At 38.3% G+C, this 25,431-nt stretch overlaps 2 protein-coding genes across 2 annotated transcripts; both read right to left on the bottom strand.

Annotated features, from left to right (window-relative positions):
* Positions 1–5,281: 5,281 nt before the first annotated feature.
* Positions 5,282–6,214, bottom strand: LOC113249620 (olfactory receptor 5M3-like). Its single transcript, XM_026491081.3, has one exon. It carries the CDS (start codon positions 6,212–6,214, stop codon positions 5,282–5,284), a length of 933 nt encoding a protein of 310 aa, XP_026346866.1.
* Positions 6,215–16,708: 10,494 nt separating this feature from the next.
* LOC125282512 (olfactory receptor 5M3-like) lies at positions 16,709–17,641 on the bottom strand. Its single transcript, XM_048217469.1, has one exon. It carries the CDS (start codon positions 17,639–17,641, stop codon positions 16,709–16,711), a length of 933 nt encoding a protein of 310 aa, XP_048073426.1.
* Between the last annotated feature and the right edge of the window lie 7,790 nt (positions 17,642–25,431).

The raw sequence follows: 25,431 nt of genomic DNA on the forward strand, positions 1-25,431 counted from the left end.
ATATATTGCATTTGCACATGCTAATTTAACTTAATGCTCGTAACTACCTCCCGAGATCACTATTATTATATCTCTTTTACGGACAAGAAATTAGACCTCAGAGAGTTTCAGTGACTTGCTCAAGGTCACACTTCTAATGAATCAGGGACTATATTCCTGATTGCAGACTTTGATTCCAGAGTTTGTATGGCTTCTCATCTCATCCTATTGCCCGAAAGAGGCTATTAATCGTGCAGATCAAAATCTCAACAACTGACCCAGAACGACTCTCATTTCTACTCTATGACTGGTATATATGTTCTAAAGAGTATATTTTATCACAGTCTTTATGAACTTGAAGGAACAAAAGTATGTTCTTTGTATAGCCAGAAAATGTGGGTATTTCAGTGATACATGCATTTGATCACTTTACTTGAGTGCCTGGCAATGTATGCCCTCCAGGTTATTCCCTCTTCTGGCCGGACTGCTGCTTTATACCATATGGCCCCACTTCAGTTCCTGCAACAAGAGCCTATTTCTGCTTATTGAGATCAGTGGAGGAATTGCTGGTTTCCTCCAAATCCATTCTTCTTCTCCCATTGCAAGAAGATTGTCAGTAAAGCAGTTGCCTTGTTCATGGCCCTATGCAGGACATATAGCTATACTGGGCACATGATAGCTATGCAGGAAATATTTGTTGACCCAAGAAAATGGTGAAATGATCATATTTTCAATAGGTGAACTATACGGCTAAGAGAGGCACATATCTAACTATCACTTATATATTTCTCAGAATAGAGAAGCTCCAGGCAGACCGTGCAACCATACTGGCATTGAGGAGTGTTGAGTAACCATGTCTAAGTTACAGCTCTGTGTGGATCTTGAGAGTAACTGCTACTTGAGAGCCTAATTTTGCTACCTAGGACCAAAGGTTTTCTATCCACAGAAGTCTTGGGCCTACATCGTAAACAGTAACCTACCTCTGACCCAGAATTTCTCTCAATGGCAAGTTAATTACTTTTTTATCCCCCTAAATATTGTGTCAGGTTAAATTTTTAAGGGCAGCCTCTACAAGACACTAAAAAGCCTCATGTGATTACTCAGGGTATATGTTAAAAGGTGGGTCTCAGTATAAGAAGCCACGACAACCACTCATTTAGCACGGAGAAATCCAGATAACACAACTTGCACAGAGCAAGAGTGAGTTTTTATTATTCTCATTAGAGTCCTCTCCAGATCACAAAGATTACTTAATGCAATTATCTACTTATATGGGTCATGAAAAACTTACTTTCCTTTTAAACATTTCCTTGAGGGTCCTTATGTAAAATTAATAATCTCTTCCCCTGTATTTCATACAACTTAGTTCATATTGCTTATGCTAAGACCCTATTATGCCTCTCATCTCGTATTCTATTACTTTTCTCATTATCCTGGGCTCTAGCAGCAATGGCTTCCAACTTGTCCTTGAAATATTCCTTGAATATTTGCATTGTAAGCCCTTTTTACTAGTTGTTTCTTGTGCCTAGAGCACTACCCCCCCCACACACACACATGCCTGCATAGCTACTATCTAGACCAGCCTCATGAAGTGTTTGCTTTACTGTCACCTTCTCAATAAAATTTACACTCATTCTCACGCCTAAGTCAGGGACCCTCCCATTATCCTACAACAATTTTTTTCAGATTTTGCCATACAATCACTAATATATTATATGATTCACTTGTATTATATGATCATTGTTTATATGTTCACACCCTTGGAATATAAGCCTCATGAGACCAAGGATTTCTTTTTCTGTTTGGTTCATTGATCACAAATACCTAAAACAGTGCCTGGTATATAATAGACATTCAGCTAATACTTGTTAAAGGAATGAGTGAACTGACTGATTAAATAGCAGTTAGAATGCTAAGAAATAGAGCGAAAGAAAAAAAAGCAAATTTAGGTATAATATTACTGGTATTTATAATTAGGGGGATAGAGAGATTAGTAACTGCATAGTGGTAGTTAAAGTTTTGTGAAAATTAATGTTAGTTTCTAGATTCAGACCATCCACAGAAATAAATTCTGAGTGGTTTAAATTAAGTGTAAATATTTTAAATATGTATGCATTTTCGGCATAAATGGTGATGAAGTCTGTTCATATTGGTTAATATAATACTAGTAGTCATAACAATCTGGGACCTTGGTGGCTTAGCATACTAGAAGTTTATTTCTGATTCATGTAACAAACTAATGCAGATATTACTGGGAGATCTTCCTTTCAGTGATTGAATGAGCTGGAACTTTTTCCTATGACTCCACACCATCGCCTGGGCCTCATAGACTTTTGTTTGTATCTGATGAGTGAACAAGAACTAAAAAGTAATAGACAGTGTCTCATGGGAGACTGTTACGGAGAGGCTTGGACACATGATACACACTTCCACCCACGCACCCCGAGAGAGACCTCAGACCTCTGACCACAGAATATGCAAGGACACCTGAGAAACACATCTAGTCTTTGGGTTTTGTTTTATGTTTCAGTAAAAGAGAAGAGAAGATTGGATGTGGGGACAACATAATATACTCTACCACTCCACATTTGAAAAAGGATCTCTTTATCACAACACTGATGAAGAAACTCACAATACAGAGTTCAGTTGACTTGACTACACACTTATTGAAAATATAAGTATGTGACAACATACTTATTTAAAATGCAAGTATGTTTTAAAAACACTCTTCTAAACTAAATTAGAAGATGAACAACAAGTGTTAAACCAAAGATATGACATATAAAATAGCCAGTCCATTCATCTAATTAACAAATATTTAGTAAGTGCTTCTATGTACAGAGTTTATAATACTGCTATTACAGGGATGATCCAGACAGAAATGGTTTCTTCTCTCATGGAACTTAATGTACAGTGAGATCACATTCTTAAAACAGATAGTTATTAGAAAAATATTTGCTTCAGTGCAAAAAATATATGAATTAATTCCACAACAGAAAAATAGATAAAATGAAGCAAAAATGATTTGAAATAATTCAAATGCCTAAGCAATATGTTGTAATGTTTGGCTTCACTAGCACTGAAGTATATTTGAATTTTAGTAATGAGGAAATGTTCTAACTATTAGTAGACTAAGTTTTACAGTGTGTGCCCAGGTATAGCTATGTAGAGAATGGAGTTGTGCTGTTGGAGAGGTATGCAGTAAAAATTAAATGTAGTGAAAGTGGAAATAATGTCATAATATAAGACAGCCCATTATATTATGACATATAATATTATAAACCATATGACCATGGTGGTTATTTTATGTGACAACTAGTTGGATCCTAAAGAAAATTCCTATCTAAGAACTCCTGAAAAGTGCAATCAAGTTAACTACTCTGAAACACACATACACACAGAACACACAAATATACATAAACATGTATACTTGTGTAACACATATGCATAGATGTGCATGCATATAAAAGATAATAGATTTTGTACATTTTCAATCACGTTTAGCTCTTCATGCCTTGAAATCTTTATCTCTCAAATAAAAGCATTTTTGAAGCTGAGGCAATAGTATTCTAAAAAAAAATGATAGATCATGTGTTGTATATGAATGATGATGTGTTCACTTGGAAGTCTGATATGAAACGTATGACAAGATACATAGGCAAGTGCTAGAAACATAAAAGGTGGCAAAAATTGACAAGGCAAGAAACAACAATTGCTGGAGAGGATGTGGAGAAAGGGAAATCCCTCCTACATTGTTGGTGGGAATAAAGTTGGTACAGTCACTCTGGAAAACAGTGTGGAGGTCCCTTAAAAAGTTAAAAATTGAGCTACCCTATGACCCAGCCATTGCACTACTGGGTATTTACCCCAAAGATACAGACCTAATGAAAAGAAGGGCCATAAGCCCCCCAATGTTCATAGCAGCATTGTCCACAATAGCCAAATCGTGGAAGGAGCCGAGATGCCCTTCAACAGATGACTGGATTAAGAAGCTGTGGTCCATATATACAATGGAATATTACTCAGCCATCAGAAAGAACGAGTTCTCAACATTTGCTGCAACATGGACGGCACTGGAGGAGATAATGCTAACTGAAATAAGTCAAGCAGAGAAAGACAATTATCATATGATTTCTCTCATCTACGGAACATAAGAACTAGGAAGATCGGTAGGGGAAGAAAGGGATAAAGGTAGGGGGGTAATCAGAAGGGAGAATGAAGCATGAGAGACTATGGACTATGAGAAACAAAATGAGGGCTTCAGAGGGGACAGGGGTGGGGGAATGGGATAAACTGGTGATGGGTAGTAAGGAGGGCACGTATTGCATGGTGCACTGGGTGTTATACGCAACTAATGAATCATCGAACTTTACATCAGAAACCAGGGATGTACTGTATGGTGACTCACATAATATAATAAAAAAAAAAACATTAAAATAAAAAAAAAAGGTCCCACAAGTTTCTTACTGCAACCAAACCCAATTGTGCTATTTTAAAAAACATAAAGGAAAAAAGAAAAAACGACAGAGTAAATCTATCTCTACATCTTCCCCAAATTTTCTAAATGTAACTTGTTGCAATATATTTATGGAAACAAGTCCCAAATTCTAAAACATCACTGAGATTGTGTTAGCACCTTCTGATAGTCATTGTAACCAAAGGCATAAAATGGATCTTAAAGGGATACCATAGGATACCAAGTATGTTCACAGACAAATAAAGTTTATTGAAGTAATTATCAAATATTTAAAATGCAAACACTCATCCAGTATACAGTTACATCAATTACCATGGTTACATAGATTTTATAGCATAGTCTACTAAAACATCTGATTGTCAGGGATGTTGTCTCCAATTATAACAATGCCTCATGGTGAAATTATATTGAAATTGAAGCGTTTAAAAATAATAACCTATAATCTCAAACCAATACCCATTCTAGGTGCAAAAAGAGACCATTACAGTTCTTTTAAGACCGTACTCAAACAGTGATTTGTGAGATATTGAGAAGCCATGAACAAACATTCCCCATCACAAAAGAAACCACCAAATTGGACAGTGTGTGAAAGGGAAAGAATGGACCCTATGCCCACACATCTTCTCATCTCAGATCTCATAGACCCAGAGAGTCTGGTGGACAATATGCTTCCCTTACCCTTGCGCCCTCACTCCTGTCTCAATCATGTTTTCTTTGTCTATTTATTGAAAACATAAATGACAAATTATCTCAGAATTATTTGAAAGTCAATCTACACTGCTTCTGTTGAACTGTGGGTCTCATCCTACATTTGAAGTGTCTGTTCTACTTAATCAAAAATGTTCTACTGACTGCTTTGCTCATGGCCTCCTTTACATCTTTGTTCCTGAGACTGTAGATCATGGGATTCAACATGGGAATTACCGTGGTGTAAAACACGGCCACCATCTTGCCCTGTTCCACAGACTCTTCCGTTGGACTTCTGAGATACATGAAGAAGAGGGTTCCATAAAATATAGTGACAGCTGTCAAGTGGGAGCCACATGTGGAAAAGGCTTTCTTTCTTCCTTCTGCTGAGCGCATCCTCAGGATGGCAATGAGGATAAATACGTAGGAGACGATAATGACGAGCAAGGAATAGGAGAAGTTGAGACCTGCCAGTGTGCGCATGGTGTATTCTTTGACGAAGGTTCCTGCACAGGCCATTTTGATGAGGGCTGGGTCTGCACAGTAGAAGTGGTTGATCTCAATGTTCCCACAGAAGTACAAACCATGGGTCCACAGTGTTGAGATCAAACTAATGAAGAAGCCATACATGTAAGGAAAAGAGATCAGCCGAATACAGATGGTCCTTGACATTCGGCGGCTATAGAGCAGAGGGTTGCCGATCGCCATGTACCTGTCAAAGGCCATCACGGCAAGGATGAACACCTCCACGTGGACAAAGGCAATGAAGAAAAAGCACTGCACTATACAGCCAGGGTACGAAATGGTTTTGATCTCAGCTACCAAATTTTCTAACATCTTTGGCGTGACATTAGAGGAGAACCACACATCGGCAAAGGATAAGTGGCTCAGGAAAAAGTACATGGGGCTGTGGAGCTGGGGACTGATCCTGATTAATAGGATCATGCCAATGTTCCCAATCAGCGTGATAATGTAAACCAGTAAGAACACCACGAAGAAAAGGAGTTGTAATTCAGGACGGTTGGTTAATCCCAAGAGAATAAATTCTGTCACATCAGTAAAATTGAGCATTTTCTTAAATCTGATCCAGGTAAAGATGCATTTTATCTAACAAAATAAAGAGAAATCAGAAAACACACAGACCAAATATAGCCGTTCTTCATGGATAATGTCATTTCTTAACCCATTCTCTTTCAATTCCTCGGCTAGTTTTCCTTCGGTTTTTCCTTTTTTTCTTTCTCACACATCTTTTCTTAGCAGTATCTCTTTCTTTTATGCATGTAACTCTATGAGATATTTTTACAAAGAAAATAGGAAAGTGATATAAAATTATAGAAATATACCAACAGAACTTGTGATAGTTATTCTCGTACACAAAAATTTCAGGAGAGGTGCCTGTGTGGCTCAGTCAGTGAAGTGACTGACTCTCATTTTGGCTCAGGTCAAGAATTCAGGGTTGTGAGATCGAACCCAGCATCAGGCTGCAACTTCATAGGGGAGACTACTTTGGATTTTCTCTCCTTCTCCCACTACCCCTCCCCTCCATCTCTCTAAAATGAATAAATAAATCTTTTTTAAAAATAATACTAGGAGTCATAACAATCTCTGGAATCTTGGTGTTTTTGCACAGAAGTTGATTTCTTATTCATATAACAAGCTAATGCAGATGTTACTGGGAGGCCTTCCTTCCAGTGACTGAATGAGCCCCAGTCAGGATCCTCGCTGGGGATGAACCTCCTTAAGGTTCTCTCTCTTCCTCCCTGTCCCTTTCTCTCCCTCTCTTAAAAAAAAAAATCAGAAGGAGAATGTTTGTTCTTGCTATCTCTTGAAAAGAAAACATCTTTTAACACCAGCCCCACATTTTAAAATGTGCATACATTTTATCTCTTCACTAGATTTATAAAGTTTTGAAGGTCTATAATATAGTAGAAATTTACTCAAAGCCACAAAGAAATACTATTCATAATCAGAAAGTTCAGTGTCCATTATGAATCTTGCAAATTGAACTGTTTATCATAGAAATGACTTAATAAAACTGTAGAAAATGGTTTACTGTAAACCAATCATCCTTATCCCAAAAAAGCAAAATCTTTTAAAGCATCACATTAATTTAAGATTTTTTTTTAATTTTGAAAATTGACCTAATCGACAATTGAATCATTGCCAGACATTTGTCCACCTTGCAAACAAATCAAATAAGAATAAATTGAAGCTTCACCTCTCCTTTTAGAATGCCTTCTCCCTTGGGTCTGGAAGCATTAACAAATTCTATGGCAGCCTCTTTCTTCCTTTCTTTCTGTCTTAGAATTTGGAATAAAATAAGAGCAATGAGGGGCGCCTGGGTGGCACAGCGGTTAAGCGTCTGCCTTCGGCTCAGGGCGTGATCCCGGCGTTATGGGATCGAGCCCCACATCAGGCTCCTCCGCTATGAGCCTGCTTCTTCCTCTTCCACTCCCCCCGCTTGTGTTCCCTCTCTCGCTGGCTGTCTCTATCTCTGTCGAATAAATAAATAAAATCTTTAAAAAAAAAATAAAATAAGATAAGAGCAATGAGACACTGAGTGAGAGCCTACCATACTCTTCTATCAATATTTAAGCTTAAAATAATGACATTTCTAAAACATACCAAAAAGCTAAGGACATTTTTGAAGGGTTGGAGAGGAAATAGTTTTTAGTTTTTGACTGTATCAGATTAAAATGCCTAACTATCTGGATTCTGAATACCATTTAGGATATTCTAATTCAGTAGTTTAAATATTTTGAGCTCATTTGCCAGCAGTAATATTCTACGTATAGCTTGTTTATTTATGAAACAATAGATTGCACAATGATAATTGGTTCTTCATATAATCCTGTTGTATTTGCCAGCAAAACACAAGTTAGAAAAACATCATCCACAATACTTTTATATTTATTCATTCACTCTCTCACTCATTCATTTATGTAGTTAATACTTTCCAGAAAAATCACTGGTTCTTCTCTTACCCATAATAAGCTGTTATGTCCAACCTGTTTCTTGTGTGAAAAGACACAACTTTTCTTACCCATTATCATCTGAGATCTGTTCTGCCCTCTTTATTCTCTAGGATTTGTCTCTATGTTAGTTTTCCAGCTCTATCTGTGCCTCCCATTGCTCATTTCCGGGTTGAAATTTATGTGCTAGAAATCAGATGGTGATTAGAAAAACAGGAAATGGATTTTATCCTCCCTTAGGCTATTGGCAGTGACTGGGGCAAACGGAAAGGGATTGCATGATACATCCTCTTTGCCAAAATGGTATGTTCAGAGAGGTGTTACCTCATCTAACCGTGAATTTGAAAAAAAGAGAAATAGAAAACATTGTCAACTCTATTCCTGATCCTCTTCGCTCAGTAGGGAGATCTACATGATTCATTTACCTTCTTCCAAATAATTATCCAATTTCCACGTATTTAGGCAAGAAACCTGTTAATGTTCTCAGCCTATTCTATCCAAGCACTCTTAAGAAACATTTTTTTTACAAATGCATTGATTTCTTGATGATTAATAAACCATATGATTGCTATGTATGAGAACATCTTAATTGCTTCTTTTTCACTTATGGCAAATATGATCAAAACATAGAAGCAAAAGTTAAATGCTATTAGGAAGTGAGGAGCGTATCAGTGAGTAAGTCAAGCCATAGGAACTGAAGTCTCCACCTCAAAGAAGGTCTCAAATTTTAGTCGGCATTTAATGACAAATCTGGACAGGGGAGCAGAATGAGATTCAAGCTGTTGACACTAGGGCCATTCATCTATGTCTTCGACCAGCTCAGTCTGTGGTGGGATAGATGTAGCATGATCAAATGTCATCCAGTTTGCTCAGGAATTTCCTGGTCTAGAAATGCAAGTTTTGCATCCCAGGAAACACCTCAGTCTTAGGCAAACCAAGAAAATTGCTTCCCCTTGGAAATGTCTGGGCCCATAGAGGACCTGCCAACATCTTACAGTCATCTTCAGAGCGCTATTTTTCACAAGGCAGAGAACAATAGAAAAATCATATGCAGAGTGAGGTTGTTCTCCCAGATTGTCTCCATGTTCAAGCTCCAACAATCAAAGGATGTAGAAGAAAAGGGACAGAAAAGGACGAGTGGGTTCTAAACAGTACATGGTCATTTCTTAATGTCTTCAGGGTAAGAGGGCTTGTCAATCATTGTGCTTCAACTGATTGTTGGTTTGAGCACAGATGGTAGAACAGTGTAAAAGTTCCACTCAGTGACTCTGCACATGCATATGGGGGAGAAAGAGGAAAGAAGGAGAGGGAGAGAGAATCGGAGGGTAAAGTGAGAGAAATGGAAAATGATACTTGTACTAAAAGAGAAAATGTCTTTAATAGAGAAAACAGAAATACTATCATCTGACTATCATGTAACAACTCTTTACGTGAAGGAGTCCCATTGTTTGCTGGATGAGATGGGGCATAATTCTGCAGATCTTGGACTACGGCATCAGGCCAAAGGCCCCAACCACATGCATTGCTGCAACAAAGCTTCTCATCCCACTCCATGATAACCCTTCCCAAGAACATTCTCTCTCTACGCAGAATGACAAGGACGACCTAGAGGGCCACCACTTCAGACTGATTCCATAAAAACACATAGAATGTCCTTGTGCAGGAACCTACCTGTACATGAAGGAAAAGTGTCCTCAGAAACATCTCCTCTGTTATTGTCAGTGGATAATTCAGTAGGATTTATAAGGGTTGGATCTCCCACTAGGGGGCTTTCTCACTGGAGAGTATAGACAGAAACCGGAAGAGGTCATTACAAACCTATGCACTGCATCATCTATAACGGGAAATGCATCTCAACAGCAAAGTCACTCCCAGCAGAATTACAATTTTTAAAATAAACAAAGTAAAAGGGCTAGAAGAACCTGAGACTTTACCTCTTCCTCTTTTAAAATGTTTTGTCTGTTGCCCCGTGACTCTGTTACATTTGTTTGTGGTGGGGGGATCTTAGTGTCCCATGCGATAATAATCATGTCAGTATTACATCAGTCATGCGTTTCAAGCAATCTGTACTACATGAGTACAATTCTGTGTATTAATAAAGTCCCTTCCATGTTCAGTACGGAAGAGTTGTAAAAAGAATGAGAAAATAAAGGAAGATGCATGTCATATATCATATTCTTTTTTTTTTTAAGATTTTATTTATTTATTCGACAGAGATAGAGACAATCAGCGAGAGAGGGAACACAAGCAGGGGGAGTGGGAGAGGAAGAAGCAGGGTCATAGCAGAAGAGCCTGATGTGGGGCTCGATCCCATAACGCCAGGATCACGCCCTAAGCCGAAGGCAGACACTTAACCGCTGTGCCACCCAGGCGCCCCTATCATATTCACATGTCATTGATGAGCCTCAAACGGGCTTCTCTGCGTCTGAAAAGAATTAACACACTTCTCTAACACCTAACTGAATTCCCAGATTAGAGGTTGATAATATTTTATTGTTTAAAAGGAATTCCTTGGTAAATGCTTTTTATTACTAGAAGATGATTTCTAATAGCTACCCTCTCCCTGTACTGAATAGTTTCTACTCATTTAGAAGATAAATTAGCAGAATTTAATCTGGGAGATATAAGGTTCTAATTTTTATTGCTTTAATGCAGAGCATTGTATGCAGATGTGGTGGGTTAATTTTCAGTTCACCATCTCTTCATTGTAAGGCATGCAACTTTGTTCCTCTAAATGAGATTAATTAATATTTTGAGGCTCCATTTTTCAAAGTGAAAGCCAGTTAAGTCGATTCAGTCCTGTCCCTACTTTCCATGGGTCTGCACCTGACTTATACAAGATGAATGTACTACGAGGCATTGAAAAACACAATTCTTGACCTTGTGATCAGCATCTACAAGCATTGACATGCATTTACTTACTTACTATGGGCCTGAGGTAGAGTTAAAAAAAAAATTTAAAGCACCTGCTATCATGGAGATGATATTCTAAAGATACAATCTCATCCTTATCTGATGAGTTTTCCATATTTAGAACTCAACAACTGGGGCACCTGGGTGGTCAGTCATTTAAGCAGTCCAAGATCGGCAGAATTATGCCCCATCTCATCCAATAAACAATGGGACTCCTCTGCATAAAGAGTTGCTACATGAAAGCCAACAGTCTGGAGCTACCACACTGTACAGGTCCATAGAAATTCTTGGAAGACTGAAGCCGTACCTCCATAGACACATGTTGTAATCATTGTCAGTTGCGGAATTTGTTGCTTCCAATGGCTCAACTGGAACAAAGAATATAGGCTCTCCTACTACTTGAATTCTACAAATCTAATGAAATGGATGTTATATCCTACTCAATTCCCAAATCATATGCAGAGAAAATGGACGAAAGACATAGATTCTTCTATTTTTAGGAAACACAACCTGAAAGTTTTTATTTTATTTTTGTCTCTCTCCTTCCTCCAAATTACGATGTTTTTCTGGATGTTTTAATTAACTCCATTTTCACATTTACTATGTATTTCCGAATTCCTTCTTCCTCATCTAGTATGTACATATGTAATCGATAATTGTATAATATTAACTATCATAACCTGAATAGAATGCTTAACAGTGATAACCTAGAAAGAAAGACTGTTTGGAGCATGAATCAGTCAACAAGTTTTTAGCTAAGTCGTAAATTATATAGAGAAATGTGTGCAAGACAGTTGGAGCTGGATAGCATAAAGTCCGTTAAGTGTTCCGTAAACTGATCTTTGCTAACTCAACACAACAGTAATTAAAAAAAAAACAAAAAACAAAAAACAAAAGCTCAATGAACCAAACTATTACTTCCCGTTCTGCCTGACCTGAGGGACCACTGGCCACATATACCATGGCAGCAACCGAAGTGTGGACATGAACACAAACTGATGCAGTCTGTTTGCCTTGTCAACTGTGGCAATGCACAGTGCCTTCCAGTAAATAAGGAACCATTTTTCCGGTATCAACTCTTCCCATTGTTTCTCCCATTTATTACACTCCAGCCACATGGCTTTTCTTTCTGTGTCTTCAACATGCCAGGCTTCATCCTGAAACTTTGTACTTGCTAGTGATTCTCCAGGTTACAGTTCCCATAGGTCTGTTTGTGTTTGCCTTCTTCTGATCCAAGAGGCTTGGATTCAAAGTGTCACTTCTCTAAGAGTCCTTTCCCAGCCGCTGAAATTGACACATCAGCACAACCCTCACTTCTAATGTTGCCAAGTCACTGTCTTTCACACTGCCTTGCTTTACCTTCTGCACAGCACTGACCAACAGCTGAAACATTTTATTATCTGTTTGTGTACATGCCTTGCTATTGAAATACCCCATCTCTGAAACTTAATACAGGACGTTTCCTGCCTTGTGTATTGCTGAATCTCTAGTTTGTAGCCTCTTCCCAGTAATCGACATAGGTTGAATGAATGAAACATTTTAAACCAAGAGTAGCAATCACTATCTCCAGATAACAGCTCTGCAACAAACCTAGAGAGCAACCACGGCAAAATCCAAAATGAAGACAGAAAACTCCCAGGGAGAAAATGTGTAAATTATAGGTCACTTATTGGTTTGTCTCTGCAAGAGGTGCTTTTTAGTTCTGTGAAAGTTTGGCAAGAAATTAAAAAAAAAAAAAAAAAAAAGCAAAGTAAAACAACCAGTAACTCTGAAAAACAAATAATTGTGCAAGAAGAGAATTGCATTCATATTATTATGTAAAGTGTTGGTTATCAGTAAGTGTAATGTTCGTAGTGCTACTCATATTATTCTTTAGGTATTACTAATGATATATTTAAAGTTATTTTTTTAAAAGATTTTATTTATCTATTTGACAGAGATAGACAGCCAGCGAGAGAGGGAACACAAGCAGGGGGAGTGGGAGAGGAAGAAGCAGGCTCATAGTGGAGGAGCCTGATGTGGGGCTCGATCCCATAACGCCAGGATCACGCCCTGAGCCGAAGGCAGACGCTTAACTGCTGTGCCACCCAGGCGCCCCGTATTTAAAGTTATTTTAACCACACTTACCAATTAAAGAAAAACTTCAAATGTGACCACACTGGAAAGATGAGGAGAAAGAACTGGTGGTTCTTGGGTAGGGATGCAGGGATAGGTGGAAGCATTTTTATACTTTAACTTCAGTAAGAAGAAGCCAATCAATTGTGCACATGTTTGAAAATCAATACATAGACACATAGGCCTATAATTTAAAATGAGTTAGTGCCCAACGACAATAACAAGGTGTTAGCTACAGGGAGATGGCGGGGTGTGGGGGGAGGGGGAGAGACAGGAATGGTATAAGCCTGTAGTACTATTTGACATTTAAAACAGTATATATGCTTTACATTAGTAATTTTAAATAATTACAATAAGGTAGTTAAACTGAAAACATGCATATGTGTAGAAACAGAAAAAAACTAAAAACATAAAATCCCAAACACGATTTTTGGAGGGTCGTGGTGCTTCATTTCTCTGTTACATGCATTCACATGTTTGAATTCTGTATAGTTACTACAGTCTCAGTCAGAAGAGGCTACTCACTGCCGCGGAAATAAGCAACTCAACATACGGTAGCAGCCTGTAAGACGGAGGGCACCTCTCATCCATCCCACATTTCTAGTGTGAGTTGGTGGAGGGCGATTTCCCACATGTCCTCACTCAAGAACCCACGCTTACAACTTATATTTTTTAAATATCACTGGTCACCAGGAAAAGGGGGAAAAAAAGAAACACTGAAGGGTTTTCTCATGAGCAATGAAGTGCTCAGCTGAGAAGTGACACATATGAATTCTAATCTAACTCGTCCAGAAATAGCCACACCCTTCCACCTAAACCCCAAACAGGAGAAAGGTAAGGCTAGCATGGGCACAAAGGGCAAAGAAATTAAAATACCTAGTGAGCAAAATGAATGACGAGTACAGACATGTCCATTTTTGTAAGGAAATTTTACTTCTCATGTTTGATCTTTAAAAAAAAGTTATTAAAAGTTTTAGAAATAAAATGTTCCCCTTTGATGTACCATATTTCTCATTTCATCATCAATTCCATCCTGTAACTTAGGAAAAAGGTCTAGAAAAAATTGGGGGGCCAGACAGTTTCTTTTTGCTTAAGGTATCTAGAGTTGACTTCTATTGCTTGAAAGGAAAAAATTCAGACTTCTAATATTATCTAAAATGTCCATGTTTATTTTTCTATATTGAAGTCATCTATTTTCCTTAAGAATGTCCCGCAGGAAGCTACTCTTCGAATATGAATGCTGAGGAACGGAATGCCATAGGATTGCTTTGAGGGTGAGTTGAGTTAATATTTAGAAAGCACTTACATCACTGTGTCTTATAGGCCAAGCTCTGACTCAAGTGTTCATTTAACCATCACACAACCCTATTGCATTTGGTCCTTATCACAATGGATGATGGCAAACTTGTCAAGGTTAGTATACAGGATAATATTATACACAACCCCATGCTCTGATTACAACAACACAACAAGCACAAAACATGTGCTGTGTAGTCAACTGGTTGAGTTCCCGTTCCGGCTTTAGCACTTTCAATCCGACTCAACCGGGAATATTACTTAATATTTTGGGGTTTCAGTTTCTTCTACTGCAAACGGGGTTTCATAAATGGGCAGGACTATTTGGAAGATTACATGGAATAAAGTGTGCTCTCTGCATAGCGTTATAAACAAGCCATATCAAGCCCTCAAGAAATGTGAGCTCCCAGTCATGTGAAATGAAGAATTCTAGAGAATGCCATTCAATATGTGCTGATTCCCTTATCTTCTCGGCTCATTACTTGATCACTTTTATAAATCACAGCACCAGAAGTCCTAAATGTCTACACCTTCCAGGTAATTGGCATTCTCCCTTCCATGTAGGCATTTATAAATCATAAATCTAATTTGATAATACTTGTGATTGCCCAAATAAGTAACAGAGCGTTCATGGTTATACGCACTCCCAGAATAAAGACACCTACCAGCTACAGGGGAACAACCGTCTTTACAAGGAATATTAGTGGCTCTTCTGGTGAGTAATGCAGGCAGAATTTATAGTATTTGTTTGTTAATTCCATTTCCCTAAGAGACTGCACAAACAGGTGAAGGGGAGTCAATTACTTTGTTAGATCATTTTTCTCACTGCCGGAGTCCCCTGGAGAAATCACAGCTGGCACGGTGAAGATCGAACATGAGAGCTCACCACTGTGAAGCCTTTTCTCCTTTACGTTCAGGCTCAGCTTTTTCCTTCATACACCGGAAGTCTATCCAGTAACAGTGACGTCAGCCATGGATGCTCAGATGGCATTCTGTTTCCCATGGTGATTTTCAGCTTAACCAGGTTTTCTGAGACAGTGTCTTCCACAGCATTGTCCCAACTTTGAGTCATAATGCAATTACCATGTCACTTTGCATTATGGGCTGACTCCTGTTTCTCTGAAATCCGTAAGTCAAAGTCCTGACTCCCCCTACCTTAGAATATGACTGTATTTAGAGGTAACATCTTTGAATTGGAAATCAAAGTAAAATGAGGTCCTAGGAGTAGGTCTCAATCCAAGATGACTGGTGTCCTTATAAGAAGAAGAGAGTAGGACACAGACACACAGAGTAAAGACCATGACAAGACACAGGGAGATGACAGCTTTTGTAAACCAAAGGGAAAGTCCTCGGAAAAAAAACAGCATTTTTGGCAATTTGACCTTGGATGTCTAGCCTCCAGGACTGTGAAAAAATAAATTTCTGTTTTTGAAACCCCCCAGTCTGTAGTATTTTGCTATGGCAGCCCTAGCAAACTCCTATAGTCTGTGTACTGCAGATATACAGAATGCTTTAATAACGGAATGAAGCGAGACCACCATTTTTATGTCATCATACTAGAAAACTAAATGAAATGCATTATTTTTTATTTTTTGTTATTATGTTCAGTTAGCCACCATATATACACTACATCATTAGTTTTTGATGTGTTCAATGTTTCATTAATTGATAATAACACCCACTACTCATCACAACCCATGGCCTCCTCAAATTACTTTCCAAATAGGCAAATTGATAAGTTTTCCCAAACTCATCCATTCCATTTTTTCTAATAAGAAACGCAAAATCTTTTCATTCTAGCTAACTATTTGAACACTTTCCATTAGTGTACCTGTGAACACTCGTTCCAATAACCTTTTCAATTAATTAATTTTTTAAGTTCTAATTGATCCTCACGACTTACATCAAAAGAATTGGATCCATCTCCTTTTTTTTTTTTCCTTTCATTTTGAGTCTCTTTATTTTTATTTCTTTGGGGAGGTTGTTTTTTTTTTTAATGATATTTATTTTGTTATATTAGTCACCATACAGTACATCCCCAGTTCTTGATGCAATGTTCCATGATTCATTACTTGCATATAACACCCAGTGCACCATGCAGTATGTGCCCTCCTTAATACCCGTCACCGGCCTATCCCACTTTTTTTTTATTTTTAATGCACTAAATCTTTAGGTTCTGTAAAATGTCTTGAGCGATATGCTGAATCACAATCTATTGACATGACAGATGCTTATGAAACACAGACGACAATATTCACTGAATTTTATTTTATTTTGTTATACACGTTCTGCTGATCACTTTGCTCATGGCCTCTTTCACACCTTTATTCCTCAGGCTGTAGATCATGGGATTCAGCATGGGGATCACTGTGGTATAAAACACAGCCACCATTTTCCCCTGCTCCACGGACTCCTCTGTTGGACGTCTGAGATACATGAATATGAGAGTCCCATAAAATATGACGACAGCTGTCAAGTGGGACCCACAGGTGGAAAAGGCCTTCCGCCTCCCTTCCGCTGAGTGCATCCGCAGAATGGCAATGAGAATGAACAGATAAGAAATGGTCACCACAGTCAGAGAATATGTGAAATTAATGCCTGCAAGTATGATCATGGTATATTCTTTTACAAAGGTCCCAGCGCGCGCCATTTTGATGAGAGGTGGGTCCGCACAATAGAAGTGGTTGATCTCAATATTCCCACAGAAGGACAAGCCATATGTCCACAGCGTTGCGGCCAGACTAGTCAGAAAACCATAGATGTAAGGGAAAGAAATCAGTCGCACACACACAGCCCGAGACATTTTGCTGCTGTACAGCAGAGGTTTCCCAATTGCCATGTACCTATCAAAGGCCATCACAGCCAGAATGAAAACTTCCACGTGGACGAGGGCGATGAAGAAGAAACACTGTACCAGACAGCCGGCATAAGAAATAGTTTTTGTCTCGGATAACAGATTTTCCAGCATTTTGGGGGTCACGTTGGAAGAAAACCACACATCCACAAATGACAAATGACTGAGAAAAAAGTACATGGGGCTGTTAAGCTGTGGACTGACCTTAATTAACGCGATCATGCCAATATTGCCCACCACGGTGACAATATAGACCACGAGAAAAATGATGAAGAAGAGGACTTGCCATTCCTGACGACTGGTCAGTCCCAAAAGAATAAACTCTGTCACCTCAGTGAAATTGAGCATTTTCTCAATTCTAAGTCAACATGGGGTAGAAATCTCAGTGGTAACTAGGAGGAAATAAATTTTAAAAGGAGGTGCTGTTTATTTATTCATTTATATCTTTATCCATGCCTCTTTTTTCTTCCTTTTTTTTTTAATTTTATTTATTTATTTGTCAGGAGGAGAGAGAGAGAGCACACAAGCAGGGGGAACAGCAGGCAGAGGGAGAAGAAGGCTCCCCGCTGAGCAAGGAGCCCAAAGCAGGACTCCATCCCTGGAGCCTGGGATCATGACCTGAGCCGAAGGCAGGTGCTTAATGGACTGAGCCAGCCTGGCATCGCAATGCCTCTTTTTTCTATCTTTATTCGATCTCTGTTACTGCACTTTGCTGTTCCTTATAGCGAATCATTTCTGAAGACTTGCTATGTAGTGGGCTCTCTGAAAGTTACTGAGATGCCCTAATACATGACAGTTACACCAAATATTGTGATTGAAACATACTAGTACTAAATATTGTGCTTACCCAAACTTCCAAGACTACTTCTTTTTTTTTTTTTAAGATTTTATTTATTTATTTGACAGAGATAGAGATAGCCAGCGAGAGAGGGGACACAAGCAGGGGGAGTGGAAGAGGAAGAAGCAGGCTCCCAGCAGAGGAGCCTGATGTGGGGCTCGATCCCAGAACGCCGGGACCACCTCCTGAGCCGAAGGCAGACGCTTAACGACTGCGCCATCCAGGCGCCCTTCCAAGACTACTTCTTAAACATCTGTTTTTTCCAATAGTGACACGTGTGGTACTTTCATATTTTAAGGTATTCATGAAGGGTTATAATTCTCTTCCTAACCAAATGCAAAAATAACTTTTTACCCCATCATTTTTTCATTATAAACATATTCTTCATGATTAGGGATGGAAGCCACTTAACTAAATAATTCACCAGCCCTAAGTGTCAAAGAAAATATTATTTTTAATCTAACCTTATGCTTGTAGTCATTTAAATTGAAGAGAGACAAATTGATCACGTTGGTCATCAAAGCCAAGTATAAAGGGGTAAACTACTTACACACATTCATACATTTAGACATATTCCTTGGATGTGGAGTCTTTGGCATTTCTAACATATAATTATAATTTGCTATATATTATTGACTACTACATTCTGGAGATTCAAACATATGTAAAACAAATGCAAATAAACTTTGTACAACCACGATATATTTTTGCAGACTTCTAGGGGAGTCAGAAAATAAGGAATGATTCACTCTACTTTGGAGATCCAGTGGAGCTCTGGGAAACTTTCTTGGATATTTTTGCAAACTTATTTTCAATTTATTTAGTTTTGAATGTTTATTTTACAAATGTATGTGTTGTGTCATAGAAATCTTTTCCCAGAACAAAACCATTTATACATGTTCCCTGGATGTGGACTCCTCGGCATATGTAATGTGTAATTATAATCTACTAAATATTATTGACAGTTATGCTCTGGAGACTCAAAGATAGGTAAAACAAAGAGATCAATGTCACTACTTATAGTGGAATTTTGCAAACAAACTTTCTACAACTATGATATACTTTTACAGAGTTATAGAGGAGTCAGAAAGTAGCGAATGACTCGCTCTACTTTGCAGATCCAGTGGAGCTCTGGGAAAGCTTCTTGGATATTTTGCAAACTTATTTTCAATGTATTTAGTTTCAAATTTCTATCTAACAAATATATATGTTATATAAACATTTTCCCAGAACAATATCACACAAATTATTTTCCTGAAAACACACTACTGTCTTGTACAATGTTAATAGATATTATGGAGAAAAATCTATTGCTCATTTGTCAAATAATAATGAGAAATCTTTGTATCCTATCAGTCTCTTTGAGTTACATAATCTACCTAGTAAAGTTAAACTATGAGAAGTTCTGTTGGAAAGAATTCTGTTATACCAACCAGGCTGTCATTTACTTAGCTTGAAAATGAGAAAGATAAAGAAAGAGAGAAAATGAGAGAGAGATTCCATCAGCCAACCAGGCTGTCATTTACTTAGCTTGAAAATGAGAAAGATAGAGAGAAAATGAGAGAGAGATTCCATCAGCATCATGAACATTCATGTTCTGCAGAACTCAGAGTGTTTCTACTCAATAAGAATCCTGAGAAAGCTTTTCAACGGGATGATGAATTTGTTGGAGATGGTGTTATATTGTGTCCTCTAAAGGTTAAGTGTCATTTCTAGGGCTAGTGATTGTTTCCAAGACCCTTGTTTTAACCTCCAACATTACACTTTGTTCAAGATAGTTTGATGGACCATATCCGTTGTTATCACTGGGTAGTAACCAGAAAAGATAAGGGCAGGCAAGAAGATACATTCCTGGCCATAATGAAAACAGACTCTTATCCACAAAGGTAACTTCCACCCACCCCACTTGGAAAGAAAAATTTTCTCAGGAGAAAGAAGGAAGCTGCCAAACAGAATAGATTAGATTGAGACTATATGACTCCAGAGCCTCAGGAAAATTCATGAAAACTTGGGGAATTAACTAATCTCTTAAACATTTTAAAGAATAATAACAGTTCAAGTTTTCTCAAATTGGATAAACTGCTTTGGAATATATTTTTGGATAGGCTGAAAAATCTGTTACAGAGTTAATAAATTAATCTCTAAAATCCTTTGTTTTATGATATGCAGAATGTCTCACTTCCTGTGTAATGTCTGTATCTCCCCCTACCTACCCCTAGCCCTAGGGCCTCATGCTACCTTTATGGGACTCATTCTCTCCTAGAAGAGTATTCCAGTGGTCAATGTGACATAATATTTAGATTGAAGCATACGTAGATACACAGGGATAAATTAAAGCTTCGAGGAAGCATGTGATCACATTGAATTATAGTTGCACATCAATCCATTATGCACAAAGAAGTTTCCTTTAACTTATATTAACATCAGAAATAAAGTATATTAAAGCCTAAACCAGTAGCACTCACTGTGTGATGGTTCACTCACTATTCACAGCATGTGTATTAAGACATTGGCCAAAATTACTTACCTACCCACTTATCATTCTTATCACAAAAGTTTAATTATCATTTTAAAGGAATATATTTGTGAGTCTAAAAAATAAAAGATGATGTGAAATATCTGGGTAGAAAGTAGTAATAGGAAAATATATTTTGTTTTGGGTTTGTTATTCCAATTTTCTCAAATATGCACAATAACGGTATGTAGCACTTATACAATTTCCATAAAACTAAACAATGCAAACAAAATCATAAATCAGTCGCATTACAACTGGCAACTAAGTGACGATGATGGGCGGTGCTGATTCTCTCTGGACAGGGTGGGGTAAATGTGTTACAAACTGCTACTGTGCCTGTGTACCTATTACTCCTGCTGGCTGAGTCCCTCCTACCACTATTGTTCTCCATAGAACTTCTGTGCAGTTGTTCTGACATAAACCTAATGTTAAACTAATTTTAAGCATTGAAGTCCACTAAAATTATAAACTGCTTTTATAGCCTTGTCTTCCAGCCCTAAAAACAATTGTTTGCATTTTGGGGGAAAAATTAATATCAAGCAGGATGAGAACTTTACAAACTATTTCCCCCTTTTGTTGGACAGATGCTCTGTAGTGTGTTGCTATGTTCTCTGGTTTGGACATGCTCTTTGAGGGTCTGGGAGGGGGAGGCAATGAGTTTTGAGTATTTCTCTCAAATGTGCTGCAGTGTTACTGTGAGCTGCTTGTCCTCATCTACGGTCTGCGGGAACAGGAGCAAAAAAATAGATGGTAGAGACTAGATCACAGATACATATACTTGTTTATATATATAAAACCTTTGGAAGAGAGGAAATCCCTCAACAAGAAGAAGTTGAATCTTTAATGTTGGACAGATTCATATGTAAGGGAAATTAATACAAATATATTTCAGACACAGTTGTAGGTGACAGAGGAAACACAACGATGACGAGAGGTTCTAATCTGAGAAGTGATAACAAACACATCAACAGATCCGACTGATCTCTGCATCAACGGGATGTGCCTGTGACTACCTGTGCTTTTCATCCTTATGCATTTTACCAAAGGTTGGCAATAGAAGAATTCTTACTTGCAAAGTCAGATCTGCTCTCAGAGTAGCAGGGATGATACAGCACAATGAAAGGGTATAAAAGATGGTGGTGAATGGACTTCGCAAAAGCTACATAGGTGAACATCTGAGAGGGGGTTCCCCAGCTAATAGAGAGCAATGGTGACATCAGGAGGGGGTGGAGTGGTTGGGCCTGATCTTAAAAAGAATTAGGCCTGGGATGTGGAGAAAGGGGATCCCTCTTACACTGTTGGGGAATGCAAGTTGGTACAGCCACTTTGGAAAACAGTGTGGAGGTCCCTTTAAAAGTTAAAAATAGAGCTACCAGCCATTGCACTACTGGGTATCTACCCAAAAGATACAGACATAGTGAAGAGAAGGGCCATATGCTCCCCAGTGTTCATAGCAACATTGTCCACAATAGCTAAATTGTGGAAGGAGCTGACATTCCCTTCAACAGATGACTGGATTAAGAAGATGTGGTCCATATATACAATGGAATATTACTCAGCCATCAGAAAGAATGATTTCTCAACATTTGCAGCAACATGGATGGGACTGGAGGAGGTTATGCTAAGTGAAATAAGTCAGGCAGAGAAACACAATTATCGTATGGTTTTACTCATTTATGGAACATAAGAAATAGGAAGATCGGTAGGAGAAGGAAGGGAAGAATGAAGAGGGGGTAAACAGAAGGGGGAATGAACCATGAGAGACTATGGACTCTGGGAAACAAACTGAGGGCTTCAGAGGGGAGGGGGTGGGGGATTGGGGTAGGCCGGTGATGGGTAGTAAGGAGGGCACATATTGCAGGGAGCACTGGGTGTTATACACACGTAATGAATCATGGAACGCTACATCAAAAACTAAGGATGTACTGTATGGTGACTAACATAACATAATAAAAAAGTATTATTAAAAAAGGAAAAAATTAAAATTAAAATTAAAAAAAAAAGAATGAGATCTGGAAAATAGGGGGTTAGGGGACCTCATTAGCACTTCGAGGATTTTCCTCACCATCTAAAGGCAAAAATGCATACGCAGACTTTCCATGCTGTGTCACTCTGTCTTTCAAATTAAATTACCAATAAATACAGATTTTTCCCCCCAAGATCAGGCATGAGGAAATATTCAGTATTCCAGTTAAAGAATTCTGTTTCTGGGGCACCTGGGTGGCTCAGTCCTTAAGCGTCTGCCTTCAGCTCAGGGCGTGATCCCAGCATTCTGGGATCGAGCCCCACATCAGGCTCCTCCGTTGGGAGCCTGCTTCTTCCTCTCCCACTCCCCCTGCTTGTGTTCCCTCTCTCGCTGGCTGTCTCTGTCAAATAAATAAATAAAGTCTTTAAAAAATAATAAAAAAATAAAATAAAAAATAAAGCATTCTGTTTCAGTCGTCAGACTTCTGTTGAATTCTGGCTCCATGATGTAAGAACTTGAACTGGTTTTATACTTGTTTTCTTTGTCTTTAATTTCTCTATGCCTTAACATGATGTAACTGCAATAATAACAGTCATTTCATTGTTTAATCATAAGTATGAAAAGACCTACTACATATTCACACATAATAAATATACAGGGCACAACTATTACTAAATGCACTCCTGGAAATTATAGCTTCCACAAGTAGCTTATCATAATCAAATAATCATATCTCTCTAGAAAATCTCTCCAGGGCACCTGGGGGCTCAAACGGTTGAGCAACCGACTCTTATTTTGGCTCAGGTCATGGTCTCAGGATTGTGAGATCAAGCCTGGCGTTGGGTTCTGTGCTCAGCAGGGAGCTGTCTTGAGTTTTATCCCTCTGACCTTTCTCTCTCTCTCTCTCCCCTCAAATAAATAAATAAATCCTTTAAAAAAAAATAAAATCTGTCTCATTCTCTCTCTCTCTCTCTCTCTCTCTCTTACTTCCCTCCCTCCTATTTCTCTGTCTCTTCCACATGCACAAATACACACCTTCACACACAGATAACATGTATGGAATAATTAATGTTAATTATGAAGAATGAAAGAAGATAAAATCTAAGATGCAAATTTAATCTGACAGATCCAGATAGATCTATTTTTATACCAACCTGAGAATGAAGAGAAATATTCCCAGTAAGAATGCAGAAGTGAAAACAAATGCTACATAAGAGATGATAAACATTGTATACCAGGCAAAAGAGCACCTGGAAATCCACAAGAGAAGTTTCCTTTAAATGTTTGCCTTAGGAAAAAAAAAAAAAAAAAAAAAAGGAAGAATGAAGAAGAACCAGTTAAAAAGCTTTGCCTACAAAGGACCCTGGGGGCAATTACCTCTCTAGAGGAAGAGTCCACTGTTGAGTTTTGTTGTTGTTGTTTTAATAGCGGATTTGCACAATTTGCCTTTTCCCCAAACTCAAGTTATTTTGAATGTGTCCTGGGATCAGATAACACAGTTTGCTCTGGGTTTGCATCACTCTCAACTGGGTGATGGTGTCACTCATTCTGCGCGAGGCAATCTCGTGTTCTGCATCCTCGCTCTGTGCCCCTGGGCTTTTCCAGTGAAAGATGAAACAAGTAGCATCATTCCCTACAACGAACACTGTGGCATATCAGAGCAGGAAAAATATATCTGCTTCACATCCTTCATTTTATAAAGAAGGAACATGACAAATTTAATAATAGCTACAATAAAACATCTATTACATTTGCACGTGCTAGTTTAACTTAATGCTCATAACTACCTCCGAGATCACTATATGTGTATATATATATACATCCATATACATCCCTTACATATGTCTGTATGAATACATGTATGTGTTTGTGCGTATGTATATGCATGTATATGTTTTATCTACTTGTGGAGAATGCATTAGGTACCATTTACAGTAGTAAGCTGACTCAATAAAAGAAGAAGAGAAAATTTAAAAGACAATTTTTCTGACCCAGTGCTCATCATATCATCCAGCTACCCCATCCCCCCATCCACCTCCCTTTCTAGAACCATCAGTTCCTTTCCTGGAGTCAAGCCTCTTATGGTTTGTCTCCCTCAATGATTTCTTCCCATTTAGTTTTCCCTCCCTTCCCTTACTGTCCTCTGCACTATTCCCTATGTTCCACATGTGAGTGAAACCATATGATAATTGTGTTTCTCTGATTGACTTATTCACTTAATACCTTCCAGTTCCACCCATGTCGATGTAAATGGTGGGTATTCATCCTTTCTGATGATTGAGCAATATTTCATTGTATATATGAACCACATCTTCTTTATCTATTCATCTGACAATGGACATTTTGGCTCTTTCCACAGTTTGGCTATTGTGGACATTGGTGCTATAAGCATTGGGGTGCACATGCCCCTTTTTTTCACTACATCTGTATCTTTGGGGTAAATACCTAGTAGTGCAATTGCTGGGTCTATTTTTAACTTCTTGAGGAACTCCATACTGTTTTCCACGGTGGCTGCACCAGCTTGCATTCCCACCAACAGTGGAAGAATGTTCCCCTTTTTCCACATCCTCACCAACATTTGTTTTTCCCTGTCTGGTTAATTTTAGCCATTCTGACTGGTAGGAGGTTGTATCTCATTGTGTGAGTATGTTTTAAGAACACATTTCCAAACTAAGTTAGAAGACGAACAACAAGCTTTAAACAAAAGATGTAACCTATAAACTAACCAGTCCGTTCATATAATTAGCAAATCTTTAGTAACTGCTTCTTATATGCAGAGTTTATAATACTGGTATTACAGTCATGATGAAGACAGAAAT

The sequence above is a fragment of the Ursus arctos genome, unplaced genomic scaffold (assembly GCF_023065955.2).
Source record: "Ursus arctos isolate Adak ecotype North America unplaced genomic scaffold, UrsArc2.0 scaffold_23, whole genome shotgun sequence".
NCBI lineage: Eukaryota > Metazoa > Chordata > Mammalia > Carnivora > Ursidae > Ursus > Ursus arctos.

Coding starts and splice junctions, on each gene's coding strand:
- LOC113249620 (XM_026491081.3), bottom strand. CDS start 6,214: ATGCTCAATTTTACTGATGTGACAGAATTTATTCTCTTGGGATTAACC.
- LOC125282512 (XM_048217469.1), bottom strand. CDS start 17,641: ATGCTCAATTTCACTGAGGTGACAGAGTTTATTCTTTTGGGACTGACC.